The sequence below is a fragment of the Dromiciops gliroides genome, chromosome 6 (genome assembly GCF_019393635.1).
Source record: "Dromiciops gliroides isolate mDroGli1 chromosome 6, mDroGli1.pri, whole genome shotgun sequence".
In the NCBI taxonomy this organism is placed as follows: domain Eukaryota; kingdom Metazoa; phylum Chordata; class Mammalia; order Microbiotheria; family Microbiotheriidae; genus Dromiciops; species Dromiciops gliroides.
This window is the reverse complement of record NC_057866.1, coordinates 69,682,119-69,702,137: the sequence shown is the minus strand read 5'-3', so window position 1 is coordinate 69,702,137 and position 20,019 is coordinate 69,682,119. Positions and strand designations below refer to the sequence as shown.

Sequence of the window (20,019 nt, the reverse complement as noted above, 5' to 3'; positions counted from 1 at the left end):
ATTTCCCTCCAGAACTTGGAGGCTTTGTTAATCTCTTGGTGTCACTTCCAGAGGTGTTGCTGCTGCCTCCAGGACAGAAGAAAAAAAATACACAAAAAACAGTCTGTACAGAGGAATGAGCAAGTGCTGGCAAGAGTTTAGGGTCCTGGGGGGACCTAGGTCATGTAGTGGATAAAGCACCAGCCCTGGATTCAGGAGGACCTAAATTCAAATCTGGCCTCAGACACTTGACACTTCCTAGCTGTGTGACCCTGGGTAAATTACTTAAACCCTCATTGCCCTGCCCCCCCCCAAAGAGTTCAGGGTTCCATTTCCAGCTTCTCGATAAATGGCAATGTCAGGGCAGGGCGGGAGCAGGGTGGCAAGTCACTTACCTTTGTTTCCTCACCATAAAAATGAAGGAATGGATTAGGTAATCTCCAAAGGCATAGGAGAAATGGGAAGATCATCTAGTTCAATCCCCTTGTTTTACAAATAAAAAAAATCAAGGGCTTGAGTGAGGAAGTGATTTGCCCAAGATCACAAAGGTCCTTTTATATCTCTGGACTTGGGAAGCAAAAGACCTGGGTTCAGATCACACTTCAGACACTTAGTAGCTGTGTGACCCTGGGGAAGTCACTTAACTTCTCTGCACCTCAGTTTCCTCATCTGTAAAATAAGGTGGTTGGGCTTTCTAAGGTGCCTTCTAGCTCTGTCTATGATCCTATGAATTAATGATTCTATGTCATCCCTGTCCTTTATGTTTCTTCACCTGTAAAACAGAGACAGCGATATCTACTCCCATCTAAACTGAAGAAAAAAAAAACCTGATGAATATCACATGAGATAAAGTAGGTAAAAGAACTCTGAATGAGTAGGAGGTATTGTTGGAAAGGCATTATTATTATTATTATTATTTGCATCCCCAGAGAACAAAGACATGGAAGAATTCAAATGAATGGTTTTTTACCTGGCATTCATCCTCTACCCCTTGAGGTTTTAAAAATCCCTCCAGGATTTAAGGGAAGTGGCCTACTTCAACCAGTTGCACAGAGGGCCTCAGAATAAAAAGTCAGGACCAAGAGAAAATTGAGGCCTAGGATGTGAGCAAAGAGAGATCAGAGGTCTTGGCCTGGAGACAGGCACAGTCACTAATAAAGCTGATGTCCAACAGGGCATGGGCTCAAATATTTCTCTGGCCTTTTGGTGTTCTGTGAGTTGCTTATGGAAAAAGAGTCTCCTGCAGAAAGAGTCATCCACAGAATAAGGCTTTAACCAATGGCTGCTAGAACTTTTCCTGCTTCTTAAAGGTAATGATTAGGCAAATTATTTCCCCAAGGAGCTCAATATATCAAAAGTCCATAGTATCTTGATCTCTCTTAAAAACAAACCACCCCAGCCCCCCCAAAATGAATTGGAGCTAAAGGGGAGTTTGCTTTTTTATATCTTCTATCACATACTTTTAAAATAATGATAATAGCTAGTATTTACAGAACACTTTCAGGTTTGCAAAGCACTTTACAAATTAGCTCATTTGATCCTCACAACAACCCTGTGAGGTAGGTGTTCTTATTATTCCCATTTTACAAATGAGGAAACTGTCTTATTATCCTCATTTTACAGATGAGGTAACTGAGGCTGAGAGAAGGTAAGTGATTTGCCCAGGGTCATACAGCTAGGAAGTATCTTAGGCAGGATTTTGAACTTATCTTTCTCTTCTTAATCACAAGTCCAGTGCTCTATCTACTCTGTCATCTACTTGACTTACAAATATTTCCCCTTACTCACTAATGCTCATCTGCTGTCAAGAAAATCAGTACTTCTTTCATTCTTGGTGATCCACATTGAGTGGCACATTGAGACTCCTATTTTCTGCTGTCAGAAAGGGAAGTGGGAAATCAGTCAGTTGAGGCATGCTATGAGATGATGCCTCTACAGGTGTGCCCATAATTAGCAGCTGGAATACAAAATATTGGAGTGAGTGAGCTGGGGCATGGAGTCTTTAAAAAAAAAAAACATTGCCTTTCTACTTGCCTGGTTTGCTACGTGAGCTGGACTGATTGGTACCCAGAATTAAGAAGTATCCACTAGCCATCTTTACAGCTAGTGAGAGAGCTGAAGAGTGACCCAGGTGCTCCTACCTCCCAGGGTCAAGGGAGACAAGGAAACTTCTGGGGCTTGTGTCATCAATTCAAATAAAACACAGAAGATAAAACTTAATCGGTGAAATAAGAAATCTAAAATATGCTTAGGGGAAAAAATGAAAGCGGACTTCTTGTGCATTAATTTAGTGCTCGGCTGGAAATAAATGTCAAAGTGGTAACACTTCTGGTTATATGTGGGCTGGTTCATTAGATCCACTCATCTTCTGGGCTAGAAACTCTTTGCCTGCAGTCTCCTAGTGCACCCAAGGGTGCTGCTAGAACATCATGGCATCACCCTCCTAAGGGCTGCTGCCTACAGATCACTGTTTATAGGCAGTAAACACTCATATTTGTAGCTAAGTTGCTACCTACCCATGACTTGGCAAATGGACTTAAAAAAAAACCTAGTGCAATAATATTGTACTAACTTCATGGCTGGAACAGAGGTGGTTGGTTTCCCTTTATATAGGCAGTCTTTTAAAAATCTTGCCTGATATATTTCAAAGAAAACTAGAGTCGTAAATGCCATTAACCATGCAGAGCATCCAATGAGAATCCTCCACAAAACTGGGACCAGAGGATAGAAAAGAAAAACTTCATTATGAGTCCAAAAAGGCTTATTTTGATCGGGGACAACTTGGTCCTGTGAAGCATGGAACTGGTCTCTATGACTCAGCTCATCTGGCTCAATATACAGTCCCTTGTGATAAGCCTAAGGGCCCCGTGCTCCATTCTCTCCTCCCTGAACTGGAGGGGGATAAGCCTCTGGGCACTCTTTAACCCCATAAGTTGGTTGTTGTGATCGTAGTTATTAAGCATTGCTAATACTAAGCCAGGAAAGAACTCTGCTTGTTGAGGGGATCTGGGACTTTCCCAGTCTGGCACTTGCAGCACCTTATGTCAGGGACCCGTGGGGGTGGAGAGAAGCAGAAAAGATGAGTCAGCAGCTCACTGTATTGCTAACAGCAGCAGCATCAAACTCCAAGCAGAACTATAGATACATGTGGATATGCATACATATATTAGAGGGGTATATCATCTGGTAGGGGGAAAGGGGAACATGCAAAAAACAAAGGACTGCACTGTCTGTGACTTTCTAAGCAAGCTGTCTTTCATGGAGGATCCCCTATCATTTAACGTGATTCTCTTAGGACAAATCTCTTTTAGAAAAAATCTATAGAATGATTACCAGCAGTGGATGGAGGTGCCTGCCCCCCTCCCCCAGAATTCATCTCTCTGAGGGCCACATATATGGCATCATTTCATCTTTGGCCTGTCAGTTGGGTTACCCAACAAACTCAAGGGAAGATTTGGGGTGAGTGGATACTAGGAACTTAGCTAAATTCAACCATTTTAGCTCTCACAAGCTACCACTAAATACTTCTGGTCTCTATCCAGGCCAATTGTGAAGCTCTAATGGAAGGCTGAAAGAACCTTGGTGTTCCTGCCAAGCCTCTAACACATCCAGGGCTCTGAGATGTTGATGATTTTTCCTTGAGTAGTAGACACACAAAAAATTTCAAATACTATAGAGTTACCCTTCCTAGTATGTCACATCAGTGTGAATTGAAACAATATCCTTTGTTTTATTCAAAGAAGGACAAAAGAAGGCTGGACGTTGATTTGGGGAAGCCAAGATGGCCCAAAATATCTTTGCTGAGTGTTGACATTATAAGATTTTATATGAATCATCAGCAAATGTTTTGGCTGACTTTTGCTTTAAGCATTCTTACTGAAACAATCACTAAGGTGAAATGGAGAGTTCCCCAATTTTTCATTTAGTTATCAGAGCTGTCCCATTATGATCCAATTTTCTCCTCCTTTATTTAAAAAAAAAATATCACATTTCCTTTCTTGATGGTAAGAGTTAATACTAATAGGCTGCAAGCTTTTCTCAATAATTACAGGCTTTCAAATATCTTTTAAAATGAGAGTGGACATGTCATGCAGTTAGCCAAGTAAATGCAATCCCTGATTAAAAATGTGAGTTCTACAAATTCTGAAAACCTCTAACCACTTCCCCGGTCAGAGCTGTGGCTCTGTTCTTCTCTTTCTCTCTTAAGAGCCAATGTCACTGTATGGTAAACTCACTCCTTATGCCTTCACAAGCTCAAATCCACAATTATATGTTCAAATATTTGTGTTTTTCCTTTGAAACTAGAAGCGAAAAAAAAATCTCGTCTATCTGTGGATACGGCCGTGAATGAGCGAGGTGCCTGCACATAGATCTCCTTAAACTTTTGGAAGATCTGCTTCTCCTTATCCCACTGGTAAATTTGGGAGAAGGTGTAGTCACTTCCCAGTGCTAGGTAGTGATTATCCTTAAAGGAAAAGGGCTGTAGGGTCATGGCCCCTCGGGATGGGAGAGCCTGGATCTCCACAAACTGCTTACTATTCCATTTCATGACTCTGGAGTCCCCAATGAAGCGAGTAAGGGAAATGTATAGGCTGTTCTGCATTCTAAAGCTCTTCACGGCCAATACATCCTCCATATTGGGAATGTCACCATGTGGGACAAACTTCTTAGAACTTTTATTCCACTGCAGTATGATAGGGACCTGTGAACGACTGGAAAGAATTAAATGGGATTTTCCATCTATGTCAACAAACTCAGCATCTGTGTCCCTGAACCATTCATGCAGAGATTGGTAAGAGTAGAATCCTTTGCTATTCCATTTATAAACGGTCGACAAACCAGCTTTGGAGCTATCTGCAATGACAAAGAACCTTTCATCGTCGATCTGAAACAGCTCTATGTCGTTGGGCTTTGAAATCCGGGAAACTTCAATGTCTTGGAATTTGACAAACTTGCTCCAGCTCTCATCATACTTGTATATGTGCGAGCCACCAAAAAGCTGTGCCACCACCACAAAGACCTGGTCTTCGATCAGGATTGCTTTACATCCCACTATGGACTGACCTGTTCTCCAAGACAAAAGGAAAGACGGATGTTAGTGCGGCTACAGTCCAATGGCATCACCTGAGATAGCCACACGAATTCTTTTTTCAAATACTTTGAGGTAGGGGCATCTAGGTGGTGCAGTGGATAGAGCACTGGCCCTGGAGTCAGGAGGACCTGAGTTCGAATGTGGTCTCAGACACTTGACACTTATTAGCTGTGTGACCCTGGGCAAATCACTTAATCCCAATTGCCTCACCAAAAACCAAAACAAACAAACAAATACTTTGAGGTCCCTCAGAGGAAAAGAACACATTAGTAAAACTTATCCATTAAAATTAAATGAATGGTTTTTATGTTGTTCCTTTATCTTCACTCACAGAAGACTGTGGCAGTGAAAGAAGACCCAGCTATATTTGGTATTGGATAGCAGGATTTGGTTTTGCTTGTAAAGATGCAGAAAGGGGAGCAAAAAGAACCAGTGGGTTTAGAGATACTTGAGTCCTCAGTACAAGTCTCACCAAAGAAAATCAAAGTGGAAAATTGTGTTAACTACCCTAATAAATGAAAAAATTCTCTCTTCCTCCCCGCTCCCAAAAGCTACTCTTTTTTGTTTTTTTCTGTTTTGGGTTTGGGGTTTTTTGGGGGGGTTTTGGCCTTTTTTTGCGGGGCAATGAAGGTTAACTGACTTTTCCAAGGTCACACAGCTAGTAAGTGTCAAGTGTCTGAGGCTGGATTTGAATTCACGTCCTCCTGAATCCAGGGCTGGTGCTTTATCCACTGAGCCACCTAGCTGCAACCCAAAAGCTACTCTTAATGTCTTTTTAAAAAACTACCTTGGTCTTGACCCTTCAGTGCCATAATTGTTGAATGAATGGATTGATATGTGATAAGAGATTACTTATCTATGAAACATTGTAAATTTTATAGCTTACAAAGCACTTTAGATATGTTCTCTCATTTGTTCCTCCCCTAAATGCCGCGAGTTAGTTATTATGGGAATTCTCTCTACATTACAGATGAGGATGTTGAGAGTGGTAAGAGAATTTTATGACTTTTTTATGTAGTCAGGCCTAGCTAGGAAGTGATAGAGGTGGGATTCAAACCTAGGTCTCTATTGTCTGGAAAGAGGCTTGTTTCTACTAATTGTGAATGAATGAATGAATGAATGAATGAATGAATGAATGAATGAATGAACAAATGATCTGAACTATTTACATCAAACACTGACAACCTACAGCACAACAGGATGGCATATGAGATGATTTTCCGGGGCAGATTGGTGGTTGCCACCTACTCTGGGTCACCACTGACTCCTAATCATACCCCTACTTCCATCCCAGGGTTACTTCCACCTTCCAGACCTGTGTTTAGTAAGCAAAGCAGCAGCTGTCTTCTGAGAAGTTGCTGACTTTTGATCTAGGAAATTCAATGAGTATGTTTTCCTCAATTCCCTGGGCAATTTGGACAAAAGTGAGCTTTCTTCTTAGAAGTTGTAGGAACTCTTCCTTGACTTCTCCTTTTGGCTACCCCTCCTCCCACCCCCTACCGCCCCCCACCCCAAGCCAGGCCTGGTGGTGTTACTTCCTAGGAGCGTTCCTTAATAGTCTTTTCTTTTACTCTTCTATTTTGCTTTGCCTTAATTCAACAACCTGCTTGACCTAAGTTTCCGTAGTGCAGAAGCAGCAGGCAGAAGTGCCAGGCTCAGCTGATCAGAGGGACGACCTGAGCCAGCATTTAACCAAGTGGAGAGCTGCTTTCTCCAGCTTCTCCCAGAAAAATACTAATTTTGTGGAGTCATCAGCAATCCCAGCTACTTTCACTTTAAGGCAGGAGTTCTTATCTGTGAACTTCTTGGGTTTTTTTAAAATACATATTATTTTGATAAATGTATTTCAACATAATTGGTTTACTTTGTAATACTGTGTATTTTATGTGCTAAAAATATTATTCAGAGAAGGGGTCCACAGGCATCTCCAGACTGCCAAAAGGGTCCATAACACACACACAAAACACACACACTCCTATTTTAAAGTGTTAAATGAAAGAAGGAAAATAATTAGAAAAGGCTAGAGAAGTCAGAGAAGGTGGAAACATGTAAAGATATAGGGAAGATGAACTGAATTTTTTTTTTAAATCAGGGGGGCAGCTAGGTGGCCCAGTGGATTGAGCAGCAGTCCTGGATTCAGGAGGACCTGAGTTCAAATCTGACCTCAGACACTTAACACTTACTAGCTGTGTGATCCTGGGCAAGTCACTTAACCTCAATTGCCTCACCAAAAAAAGGAAGAAAAAAAAGAAGGTATTTTTTTAAAAATCAGGGTAGTTACCCCATTTATCCACTGAGATTTGCTTTGGTTGAAGAGATTTGAACTGAGAACTCAGTTAACTAGATCCTATAATCCTCATTAGTATATTTCCTCTCTGCCTTTCTTGAAGTCCTTCCTGCCAATGGAAAGTGCTGCTGTTTTTCTGCAGTCTGGGAGTGGGGGTGGGGAGTCAATAATGAAGGTGAACTTGAACATCTTTTCAAAATAACTCATTTCAAAAACACAAACAAAATTGTCACCAACTTGATATGCAGAAAATGTGGGCACCACACAGGCAGACGGAGTAATGAAGCCAGAGAATGCACCATAGGTGAATAATGTCTAGGAATAACGTGGACATTATAGGTAAATAAGGTCTGGCAAAGATGCAAATTTGCCTGACTTCATTTGAGTCCTATGCAAAAGGAGCTGAGAACCCCATCAGAGTCATTGAAGCTCAGCTGGAGCTCCTGTTGTCAGCACATCAAGTATGGGGGATGGGGACTCCCAAAGGGCAGGGATCAGCCCATAGCCAGTGAGGTGATCATAAGCACCAGCACTGCTTAGGGAGGAGAGACTGGCTCACTTTTACCTCCTTTGTTTTCAGAAACTTATTAGTTGCTCCTTTTTTTAAGGAGCATTCATTTCTCATTGTCTTCACTACTGCTGTTTTGTGCTTTATCAACTGCAGTTTATCCCCACGGATGGAAAGCCATACTCTTCACCACCCATTATACTGCCCCCATGACCCAAGTGACCCTTGGGTTCAGTGATATTTATAAAACATTTGAAGAAATGCAGATAATATTATAGAAAAGTTCAGATGTTTCTCCTTTGCACCAGGAAAGGCAAAACAGGACCCTGGACAGGGTTCTCTTGTCCATTCCCAGATCCTTCTCTTTGTTTCCTGTGAGGGCTATGTGACTTCCAGAGTACTTTCTGTTCTTTTGAAAAGCCTAGAGAATATCACATGAGGAATTCAATCATGAAGTATAATCCTGAAAAATAAGTGGAAGTAAGCACTATCCACAGTATGGTCTCATCCCTGATCCCTTTGGAACACATAATGGAAGAAAAATTTAAAAAGGAAACACTTAGCAAAATAGGTGGGGAATTGATTTCTGCCTCCTCAAATAGGGAACGGCTGCAATAGTACAAACTGTACAGACTTTGCTTCACCAGAGGTGGTAAAGAAGGGACAGGTAACAATAAATATAATTCCTATATAAGTCCTCAGATCTCTACATGTTTAACAGAACTGAAAAGGGGGCAGTGACAAGCTCTGGTCACTTGTCCATACCACCTCTTCCTTTTTGCTTCTTGCACTTTTAAAATTTATTAGTTTAAGTTCTTAGGACAGCCAGCTTTTCTCATTAGAACCACCTGCCCTAGAGTGTGCTGAATTTGCATTTTCAGAATGGAGCCACTGTTTCCAGGAATGTTAGTTCAGCACTAAGAGACCAGATGGCCTGACAACAAACATAGGAGCCTTATTTGAAATGGCATCTTTGGAGCATCAGGATGTGTCTCTTGCAGACCTCTCAATATTGTGAGATTAGGCTAATTAGCAGCCCTTCTTCCTGAGGGGGTGAAATGACATTCTCTGGGAGCCCTGATGTCCCTGCATCTGCTACGAAGCCAGTTCATTCCTGAGAAATTCCTAGGCATCTCCTAACCTGAAATGCTAGCAAGAAGGGTTGCTCATTGTAACTCTAAGATCCTGCTACTTGTCCTAAAAGAATTCTACAAAACGAGAGAGTTGGACAAGAGTATTTAAGATCTCTTTCAGGGGCAGCAAAGTGGCACAGTGGATAAAGCACCGGCCCTGGATTCAGGAGGACCTGAATTTGAATCTGGCCTCAGACATTTGACACTTACTAGCTGTGTGACCCTGGGCAAGTCACTTAACCCTCATTGCCCCCCCCCCCCAAAAAAAAGATCTCTTTCAGCTCCAGACAGGAACATCTCTAAACACCAGTATGGCATCTCAACCTAGATGTCACACCAGCACTTCTAACTCAATATACTCCAAACCAAGTTTATTGTGTTTCTCTGTGAACCTGCTCCTCCTCTGACATCACTATTTTCTACCTCTGGTAACCATCATTCAGCTCAAAATTTTGTTGCTATCTTTGAGTCTTTTCTCTCCCTCACCACTCTATTGGCTAGACTGGTAATACCATAAATTATTAAGACCTAGGGAGCCTTTCTCCATAAAAGTTCTCCAATTCACCCCCTCTGTATTCACTATCATTGTCTCCCTACTACAATCCTATTACCTCTCACCTGATCTGCAGAATTCTAACAAATATTCCTGAATCTATTCTCTGTTTCTCTAATCAGTCCTTCCTACTGCTGACAGAACCATCTTTTTTAACAGATAGTTCTGTTCATATCACTCATTTGCTTAAAAAAAAGAAGGGGAAAAAAAGCTTGGTAGTTTCTTACTGTCTACCAGGTAAAGTTCAAATTTCTCTGCTTGCCATTCAAAGTTATTCACAATCTGGTCCCACCCTAATTTTCCAATTTTATCTTATGTTACTTAATTCCCTTCACTTATCCTATACTTCAACCAAACCAAACCATTTTCTGTTCCTCAAATGTGCCCTAAACTTTTTTTCACCTTTGTATCTTCACTCACACAGTTCCCTACACTTGAAATAGCCTTCTTTTGTTTATTTAATTCCTACCTAGCTAGGGGCAATGGATAGAGCAGTAGACCTGGAGTCAGGAAGACTTGAGTTCCAATCCAACCTCAGACATTTACTATCTGTATAGCCCTGGAAAAATTACTTAACCTTTACCTGCCCTTGCTTACTCATTTGTAAAATGGAAATAAGAATGGCACCTACCTCCCAGTGTTGTTGTGTGGATAAAATGAGATGTTTATCAAATGCCTTACAAATCTTAGAGCACTACATAAATGGTAGCTTCTATTATTACCCATTCTTTAAAACCCAACTCAGAGGTCAATTACTTCATGAAGCCATCCTGTTTCCTTCCAATTATTTACCTTGCAGGATTGTGATGAGGATAAAACAAGATATTTGTAAAGTGAGTAGCCTAGTGCCTGGAACATAGTAAGTACTATATAAATGCTCATTCTCTTCCCCTTCCCTTTCCTTCTATTGGTCCTTGACCCTCAGATACCTTCTAAATGCATTAAAGATAGAATGCTATTCTTTTGAATTATAATTATCTGTGATTTTGTCATATCTCTCTATAAGACTATAAGCCTCACAAGGGCAGGGAACATCTTCCCCTGGAACTAGCACAGTGCCTTGTCCACAGTATGCACTTAACAAATGTTTGTTGGATTAAATGGACATTCAGATATAAGATTCTATGTTTTTATGAAATTCCCCTCATAGGAAAATAATATAGACTTCTTTGCTTCTTCATAGTACTCATGTTAGTAGCCATTTTCTTATTAATTATCAAGAAAGCTCATAAAATTATAATTATTGAACACTATCCCACTAATAAGAAATAAGAAAAAAAACAAAACCAAGGAGATTGCTCAATTTTATGAGAAACAGCAGATCCCATTAGGAATACTGGAAGAGATAAACTAGCAACTCTGGCCCCAGGGGCATGAAAGTTGGGATCAACTTATTCCAATCTTCCAAAAAAGATTCTGGCATATTATCAATGAAGTCCAAAGGAACATCCAAAATATTTAATTAGTCCCAATAGATCTGGTCTTGGAGTCAGATGATGAGAGTTTTAATCCCAGGTGTGCCCCTTATAAACTATGTCATAGTAAGCAAGTCAGTTTACTTTTCTGGGCCTCAGATTCTTTATCTCTAAAATGGAACTAATACTATTTCCAATATGCTCTTTCTAGGGTTATTGAGAGGAAAGGGTTTTGTAAATCACAAGTCAAATTTCCTAAAAGCAATTTTCCTGAGTATTGTACAGTACTGTTTTATCGTATAAAATATATTTTGAAATTAGTGGGTTTGGGCCAGGAATTTTTTTTGTCACATGGATATGTGTGTATGTATGTAAGTTTACACACACACAAACACACACACGATCTCCTAGATGAGAAACTGAAGCAGATTTTTAAAAGATGAGTCATATACTCAAGATTACCAAGAAAAGTCAGTGCCAAATAAAATAACTCTGTGGTAGCAAAAAAAGAAACAGAAAAACCCAACCCTGAAAACAACTTAAGTATTCTTCAACTGGAGAATGAATGGTAGAACAAATTATAGTGTGCGAAGGTAATGGAATATTACTGTGCCAAAAGAAACAATGACTATAAGAAATTCAGAAAAATGTGGAAAGAATTGTATGAAGGCATAGAGTGAAGAACTGAGAAAACAGCATATACAATGATTAAGATAATGTATATGAAATTAACACAAAAGGATGCTGAGCTCAGCTGAACTGTTCTAGAGAATAGATAATTAAATGTGTATTATGTATGTGTATACAAATATGTGTATGTGTATACACAAATATATAGGGTGTTTATGTGTGTGTGTGTGTATATATATATACACACACACACACACACACACATGCATATATATACTCTTTCTTCTTGGTAGAGATAGGGGCAGCTAGGTGGCACAGTGCATAGATAGGGAACTGAGGGATGGAGTGCTGGGTATATCATCATACAGAGTTGCTTTGTCAGTTTTGTCCAACTCTTTTCTTTGTTGCAAAAGCAGGGTCAGAGTGTGTGTGTGTGTGTGTGTGTGTGTGTGTGAAAGAGAGAGAGAGAGAGAGAGAGAGAGAGAGAGAGAGAGAGAGAGAGAGAGAGAGATGGGGAAAGGAGGATATTGAGAAATGACTGATATAAATGAAGGCATTAAAAGAAGACCATGCCGAAGCACTGACTGAACAGAATAACCCTGACCAGTCCATTCCGTACTATAGCACATAGCCTCAAGGTATACTTATCTAAAATTAGATAATTAGTTTTTAAAAAATATCTTACTTCATAAACAGGGGTCCTAAATAAAATTAATATGGGCTCCATAGTACCATAATCATAATATAACAATTACAGTAATAAAATCATAGATCTAGTGCAGGAAGGAACCTCAGAGACCATCCAGTTCAACCTTTCATCATCATAATATAGCTAGTCTTTATGAAAATTTGCAAAGGGCTCCATATACATGTATATTAATATATGTATACAGCATATAGACACATACACATACATATATAAATCTCCTTTGATCTTCACAATAATCCTGTGGAAGATGTAGCTATTCTTAGTTCCATTTTATGAATGAGGAATCTGAAGATGGGAGAAGTTAAGTGACTTGCCCAGGATCACACAGATAGTGTCTAAGGCAGGGTTCACATTCAGGTCTACTTAACTCCAAGTCCAACACTCTACCTGACAACCTAACGAAATAAGCTTAAATATCCCATTTAGAAAGGCTGTACACCATGGGTTTCAAATGTGTTATAAATAAATTGTATCACTTCTCCTTTCATCACTAGAATTAGTTACCTCAGTTGGTTAGTAACCTGTGATAGGGACTCCAAGGTCATCATTTCAATTCCCATTCGGACTAGTGGATTTCATTCCATTATATGATTACAGATTTATACCCTTAGCCAGTGCTTTTCTTCCAAAATGCTTTTCCTTGGACATAAAGAGGGGGCTACTTAAGAATGTATGAAGAGACCATTGCAAATGCATCCCACAACTTAGAAAACAACACTTCACATGCCCTATTGATGGGAGGTCTCTAAAATGATATTTTACAGTAGAGGAACTTTTTAATAGTTCTCAAAACTCAAAGTGATATGAATTCAGTTGCTTCGCAATTGGGAGGGGGAGCATAAACCATCTTGGGGAGTGGGGAGAATTAAGTTCAGCCACCTTAGGGAGAGTGACAGTGTGAAGAAACTTGTTTTCTCATGACTGTTAAATGATTAACTTTATATATAACATATGTTGGTGCTGTTTCAAAATCACTGTGGCCTTTTAAGAAGCCAGCATGCCAAATCATTCACCCAGCTTTAGTGAAGGGTCTAATTGAAATCAGCTGAGCACAGTGACATCGCCACAGGCAATGCAAAAAAAAAGAAAAAGAAAAAAAAGGCAGCTCCACAGAAACTTAGCTCAGCTCAGGAAAGGGAACTCCTTAGGAGAGGGGCTCCAAAAAACGTTAGCTGCCTAAACAAGACTAAATCCCCATTGCATGGAACCACTCAACAGACTGCCAAGCAATTTTAGGAAGTCTAATTTAGGTGATTGGGTCAGGATCAGGGAACCTGGATGCTAAGGGATCTGCCTCTATTTCTAGACAGCTTAGGGTGACCTTTCACAATTTTATGAGGGTAGAGAGGATCTCCATTTTCCCACAGGAAGAAAAACCATGGGGTAAAGTGGTAACTGAATCACACTTGGAATCAAAAGAAGTAGCCCTGAGGCAGCTAGGTGTAGGTGGCGCAGTGGATAAAGCACCGGCCCTGGGTTCAGGAGTACCTGAGATCAAATCCGGCCTCAGACACTTGACACTTACTAGTTGTGTGACCCTGGGCAAGTCACTTAACCCCATTGCCCCGCATCCCAAAAAGAGTTTAAAAAAAGAAGTAGCCCTGCCATTTACCTGCTGAGAAATTAGGGTTAGGGTTAGGGAGGGACCTTGTGTGGGTGGGGGAAGGAAGATGCTGTACCTGGAGTCAGTGAGGATCTGAGACTAGGTGTTCTTTGAGATGCTTTTCACCTGTAGCATTCTGTGACTGAGTACATGTATTATGTGATGGCATAGCCAGAGCATCAGTGTGGAAAAGGAAGTGGATCTATGTCAGGACTTGGAGAAAGAAGAGTGTAAGTGGGTTGATTTTTACCAGAAGCAATAATACCCATTATGTTAGGTTACAAAAAAACAGAAACAAAAACCCTCAGCCACATAGTGGGATCTTGTACCAGCTTAGATTAACTCTATGATCAGAAGACTGTGACTGCTGGAACAATAGCTCAGATGTTCTCCAAGACAGAAGGCACAAAAGCATATGGGATTAATCCAGTACAGTACATTCCTTACCTCCTAATGAGGCCTGGAAATCCCTAGAATAACTCCATGTCTGCCTCTCTCCACTGCTTTCTCCATGTTTCTACAATCAACTCAGACTCAGTCAAGAGTCTCTAGAATTATATATATATATATATATAGATATAGATATAGATATATATAGATATATAGATATATATAGATATGCATGTTTGTGTGTATACATTTGTATATATAAAAATATATAGTATATATACTATATAACTCTATAGAGAGTTACAGTTATATATTATAGTTATATAGTTATTTGTATTAAAGATATGGTTCCTGGCTTGCCCTAACTGACCTTGTATCACTAGAAGCTTCCCAAAAATCAGCTGGGAAAATGGGGATACAAGTCAGGAAAGGGTTATCGGCCTGGCTCCAATTAGGTGTAGCACAGTTGGGCACTGCCCAGTTAGCCAAAACCTGAAACCAAAACCTCCAAGCTATGGGAAGAGGATCAAGTAAAGAGACTGGGGATGACTCCATCACCTATCACTGCTTCTGGAATTTAATTTAAGCACATGTCCTACCAATAACAGTTGGTAATGTTCTAAAAAAAAATTCTACATTTCCTTTTCTTCTCCCCCACCCTCCCATCCCCGACCTCACTTAATGAAAATCACCAGAGAATATTTCTGTCATTCCAGGCAGAAAGAACAACACAGAGCAGAAGCAAGAGAGAGAATGTGTGTAGCTCACACACTGGGATGGATTTACGGAGTCTAGCATTCAAGATCTCCCTTTATGACAGAGAGCATTTCTTCTTTCACAGGCCTTAGACAATACTGAATGTGAGTCGATAAAACCGATGAGGACCATAAACGTACCTGTAATATTGTCATAGCTTCTGAAATTCATTTCAATGTGGTCCCACTCTAAGACCATACAGTTTTCCATACTGGGCTGTGCAATGGCCACAAAGACATCATTCTTCGAGTTGAATGTATCCACAGAAACAGACTGGTAGGGCAAAGTCTGATGTACCACAAAATCTAGAACCAGAAATTTAAGAAACAAATGACCATAAAAAAATCACCCGCCGGAAGTACCCACAGTCACTTATCTCCTACCTCATTTATCAATAGTGCTGCCAGACTGGGGAGGGAGAGACAAGGGGAAAGAGAACATGTTTAGACTCACTAAAAGCATCAAAATAGAATTCACTGTGGGGGATACTGGAAAGATTGTGGTTTGCACAGGATTTGCAGCCTATATTACTGCTCCTATTAAATTCCCCTCCAGGTGAGTGGCTTTAGAAGTAAGTTAAGGGATTTCAAATCTTTCTAATAAAATTGGCAGGAACAGCTTTTAAAGTTGTGGGAAAGAGGCTCTGAGCCACAGAGGCTGCCCGTCAGAAACACAAGCTGAGAAGTTGATGTAAACCTTGCGCATCGTGTCAGTTTCACTAACCAAGCCTTCCGATTTGAAATGGAATCACGTCCTCAAGCCTCAGGTGCAGTCTATTGTTTTTTGTTCAACAGACGCATTTCTGTGAAGTCAAGAACTGAGAAAGGCAGCCTGACATACCTGTTCTCTCAGATCCCAGGCTTCTGATGGAAAAAAAAAACTGTGGCTAATTAGTGAAAACAATAGCACAGAAAATACTGAAAAGGGAGGCTGTCAAGCTTGGGTTGGAAAACCTGACCTGTCTTATAAGAATCAGGCAATCGGTAGCTACCGTGGAGCGTCTGTAGCATTTCTTTTCTATTTATGCTCCTTCAAGAGCCCAGCTAAGGACTTGCAGGTTAATCTGTGATGAGGAGCGGGGAGGCCTGGGGCGGGGGGGGGGGGGGGGGGGGGGGGGGGGAGGGATAACTTGAATTTGGTTACTGACTTCACGATTCTAGAGAGAATTTGGGGGGGGGAACGTTGGGGGATTTGCAAAGCCACAGGTGATTATTTCTCATTACCATCTCATTAGCAAACTCTTTATTTTCAATACATTTGCTGGCAGCTCAATGTTCCTCCTCATATCCTTCTACAAAAGATACCTAGCATGGCACTCAAATGTTGACATGACTGCCTAACTGTGTGAAGATTAGGTGAATATTTTCTAAGTGATGCTGGATAGTAGTTACTGAGAAATCTGGGGCTGGAAGAATCTCCCCCCAAAATCATCAAATAATAAATACTAGGGGCAGCTAGGTGGCATAGTAGATAGAGCACCAGCCCTGGATTCTGGAGGACCTGAGTTCAAATCCAACCTCAGACACTTAACGCTTACTAGCTGTGTGACCATGGGCAAGTCACTTAACCCCAATTGCCTCACCAAAAAATCAATCAATCAATCAATAAAATAAAAAATAATAAATACTATCCTATGATTATAAATGGATAAAATTTACCTGGATTTAAGAAATTTTCAGGTGAGGAAACTCCCTTCAGTGATGCAGATTTGTTTCTTTGCAATCTTCAGCCTCAGAGAATTACCTGGGGGCAGCACTAGTGACTAGCCCAATGTCAGGAAGCCAATTAGTCTCAGAGATGGAACTTGAACCCAGGGCTTCTTGGATTTAAAGGTAGTTCTCTATCCATTACACCACCCAACCCTGCTGCTGTCAACTGGGCTCAAGTGAAATACTGGCTAACTTTTAAGCATCATAGATTGATGGCATAATGGTAAGTGATTTATGCCAGGAATGGGCTTCTTTCCTGTCTCCCACACTTCTCCATAAATCAAAATCTTATTGATTTTTAAGATCTGGCACAAGAGCTGAATCTTCCATAAAGCTTTCTGTGACCATCCCTACACAAGCATTCCCTCACTTCAAGACTCCTGGCACTTATAGTCTGTGCCACTTGTTGAGTGGGTATTATATATTCTCTTTGTTTTAAGCTAATATATCTATTACTTTTTATGAGTTTATGACTTATCTCCTCCAGTAGATAGGAATATATTTTAAGACATTAATCGCTTTTATGATTTTATTGCCCATAGCAATCTTGCATACAGTAGGCATGCAATAAACACATGTTAAATTTATTTTTGCTTGGATTGCCTCACTAAAGAAGTCACTTCAATTGATGAGTGGTAAGCTGGAGGGAAGAGGGAGGTATTAGGGAAGAGTGGGAAACTGGGAGAGAGAGAGAGAGGTTGTATATGACCAAAAAAAGACAAGGGAAAGATGCAAGGAATGGTATAGAAAATGAAGGGGGAGTTAACTGATTGAGACAATTGAGAAGGGTTGAAGAGGGAAGGAAATGGAAATTAAACAGCTGAAGAGATACGGTTGGGTTGGGTAGAGGGGGAAAGCCCAGTCCTGTTTGCCAGCCACATTTTCTGAGTGTGTGGATGACACTTTCCTTTGTACCCTCAGTGCTCCTAGCACCTCCCCCCAGCACATATTCAATAAATCAGGTTTCTGTCTTTTCATGGCCCCGTTCAAGGTTTTTTTGGCAGAGACACTGATGTGGTTTGCCATTTCCTTCTCCAGTTCATTTAACAGATGAGGAAACTGAGGCAAACAGGATAATGTGACTTGCCCAGGGTGACACAACTATTAAGTGTCTGATGCCAGATTTGAACTCAGGAAGAGGATTCCTGACTCCAAGCCCAGCACTCTATCTGCTGCACCACTTAGCTGCCCAATAAATACTTGTTGGCTTAATGAGTGTTGACTTCCTTGCAGAGGATTTCTCAGTAAAATTTGGGCACCTCTTAAAAGAAAGCCAATAGAGGCTCCTGTCATCACTTTAGCCAGCTGAAAGCTGTTGCTGTCAGTAGCCCCCAGCTGAATGAATTGATGCTGGCAGGGCAGAAAAGATATTGTTGTAATCCATGATAGACAGGAGATGATTGGGATGGGCTAGACACAGGAGGTGGGAAGAAACAAACAAACAAACAAAAAAAGATCAGGACCACGTTAGAGTAAGTTGTCCATCAACAGAAAGGAAGACAACACTAATAAAATTTGGAGTTCAGATAATTATATAATATAAACAATGTAGCTTTGCTACAGCCACTTCAGCAATGTCTAAAACCCAGCTCCCTCCACCTAGGTTCATCCTGCTTTTGCTGACAGGGCTGACAGAGAAGGAAGAACAGGGTTTTGCCAATTTTCTTGTAAATATAAAGATGACAAATGAAAAAGGGGGAAGGGGGGGAGTTGGTAGCGCTTACATGTTCACTGTTCTAAGGATATAGAAGGATCAAAAGATGCAGCTGTGTTCTTTTAATTACAACAGAGATGACTTTCAACTTTCTTTATTGGGTTTCCTGTTTTATAAGTATAATCCAAATATGCCAAGAGTGCCAAACAAGTCCCATCTCACCCATAACTCACAACTCTTCCTGGTTCACATTAGTCTCCTAACTGCACTCTTAATTCTCAGACACATTAACGTTCCATTAAATATGTGGTTCTTTTAAATTGTCAGGTTTTGTAATTCAGCGATAGTTTTAGTCTTTAAAGAGTCATGAAATGAGAAGTTATAACTGCAGAAAGAGGGAGATAATTCAAAAAAACAAATTCTAGAAACTCTATCCTTTTACGGGTCCCATTATGCCCTCCTGTTGCTGAATGCTTTTTGTAAAAGTGTTTGCATATACTTTATTTATATACTGAATATCTGGCATAACGAAATCAGTTAATGGCTGGAACCGTGAGTCTAATTCTTAATGGGAGACATTTAGACAAAAAGGAAGGATGAAAGGAAAAGGTGTGTGGGGGATTGAAGGCATTTACATAAAATCCCTCATTTACCATTAAATAGCAGTTAGCAGAAGCATGCTCATCCTGAAACTCTCTCAAAGACTGCATATATTGGCATGACATCAACTCATAAGTGATAAAGTATTAATAGGGCTCTCTGGAGTCAGAGCTGCCACTTCTGTTCTCGTTGGATCAAGTTCATGATGTCAGTGGGGCTGTTACAATTTAAATTTGACTCCCACCGGAATCAACAGAATTTCACGTAGCTATTTATAGCATACTTACTAAATAAATTATACATGATATAGATCCTATTGGGAGAGAAACTGCACATTAATGCATCGCTTCTGTTTGCATTTTCATTAGCCCCTGAAACAAGGGAAACAACGGGGCAATTAGGATGCAAAATTCACTCCCGCAAAGGAATCTGGCGACTTCACCTTACACGGGTAATACTATGAGATAGCTAAAATTAGCCTGAAGCTGGGGATGGGGGGTGGGGGGGGGAAGGGGGAGGAGCTGTGAGCTCAATCTGCATGGGTGAAACTTCATAGCTGTGACTTGTGGCGTTAATGGTTTCTGTCCCTTTGCTATAGGACAGTGGGAAAAATAACCCACCTCTCTCCTCCCTAGGGACAGATAGGGACAACACGCTTAAATGCTCCACTTCTGAAAGTATGATGTGGGAGGAAAATTACATACTACAAAAGAGAGCCCTTTCCAAATACTTAGCATAGACTCCAGTTTTTGGCTTTCTGCTTTTCTTGGTATTGTTCCTCAAGATAGCTTCTCCTCCAGCCTTTATTAAAGCAACTGAGGGAGCAAGGTAGGGTCTGAGCAAAAGAGAGGAAGCCAATAACTCATCATTTCTTGACCTAGTTTTTACAATGCAGTGTTTTCTATGGTCTGGGCAGGTCATAATTTTTCTGTGCCAATTTCATTGTGAGGGAAGAAACTGAAGACTAGGTAGTTGGTTCCTGTTACAGGAGAGAAAACAAC

General features: G+C 40.6%; 1 protein-coding gene across 1 annotated transcript in view; it reads right to left on the bottom strand.

Moving 5' to 3' along the window:
- Window positions 1–1,611: 1,611 nt before the first annotated feature.
- LGI2 (leucine rich repeat LGI family member 2) overlaps window positions 1,612–20,019 on the bottom strand; it is a 41,946-nt gene continuing 23,538 nt past the window's right edge. The window contains exons 7-8 of the mRNA XM_043973096.1: window positions 15,196–15,360; window positions 1,612–5,043 (exon numbers count right to left, since the gene is read on the bottom strand). Coding sequence (XP_043829031.1) covers window positions 4,226–5,043; window positions 15,196–15,360 — 983 coding nt within the window. The 3' untranslated portion in view covers window positions 1,612–4,225. The remainder of the gene's footprint in view (window positions 5,044–15,195; window positions 15,361–20,019) is intronic.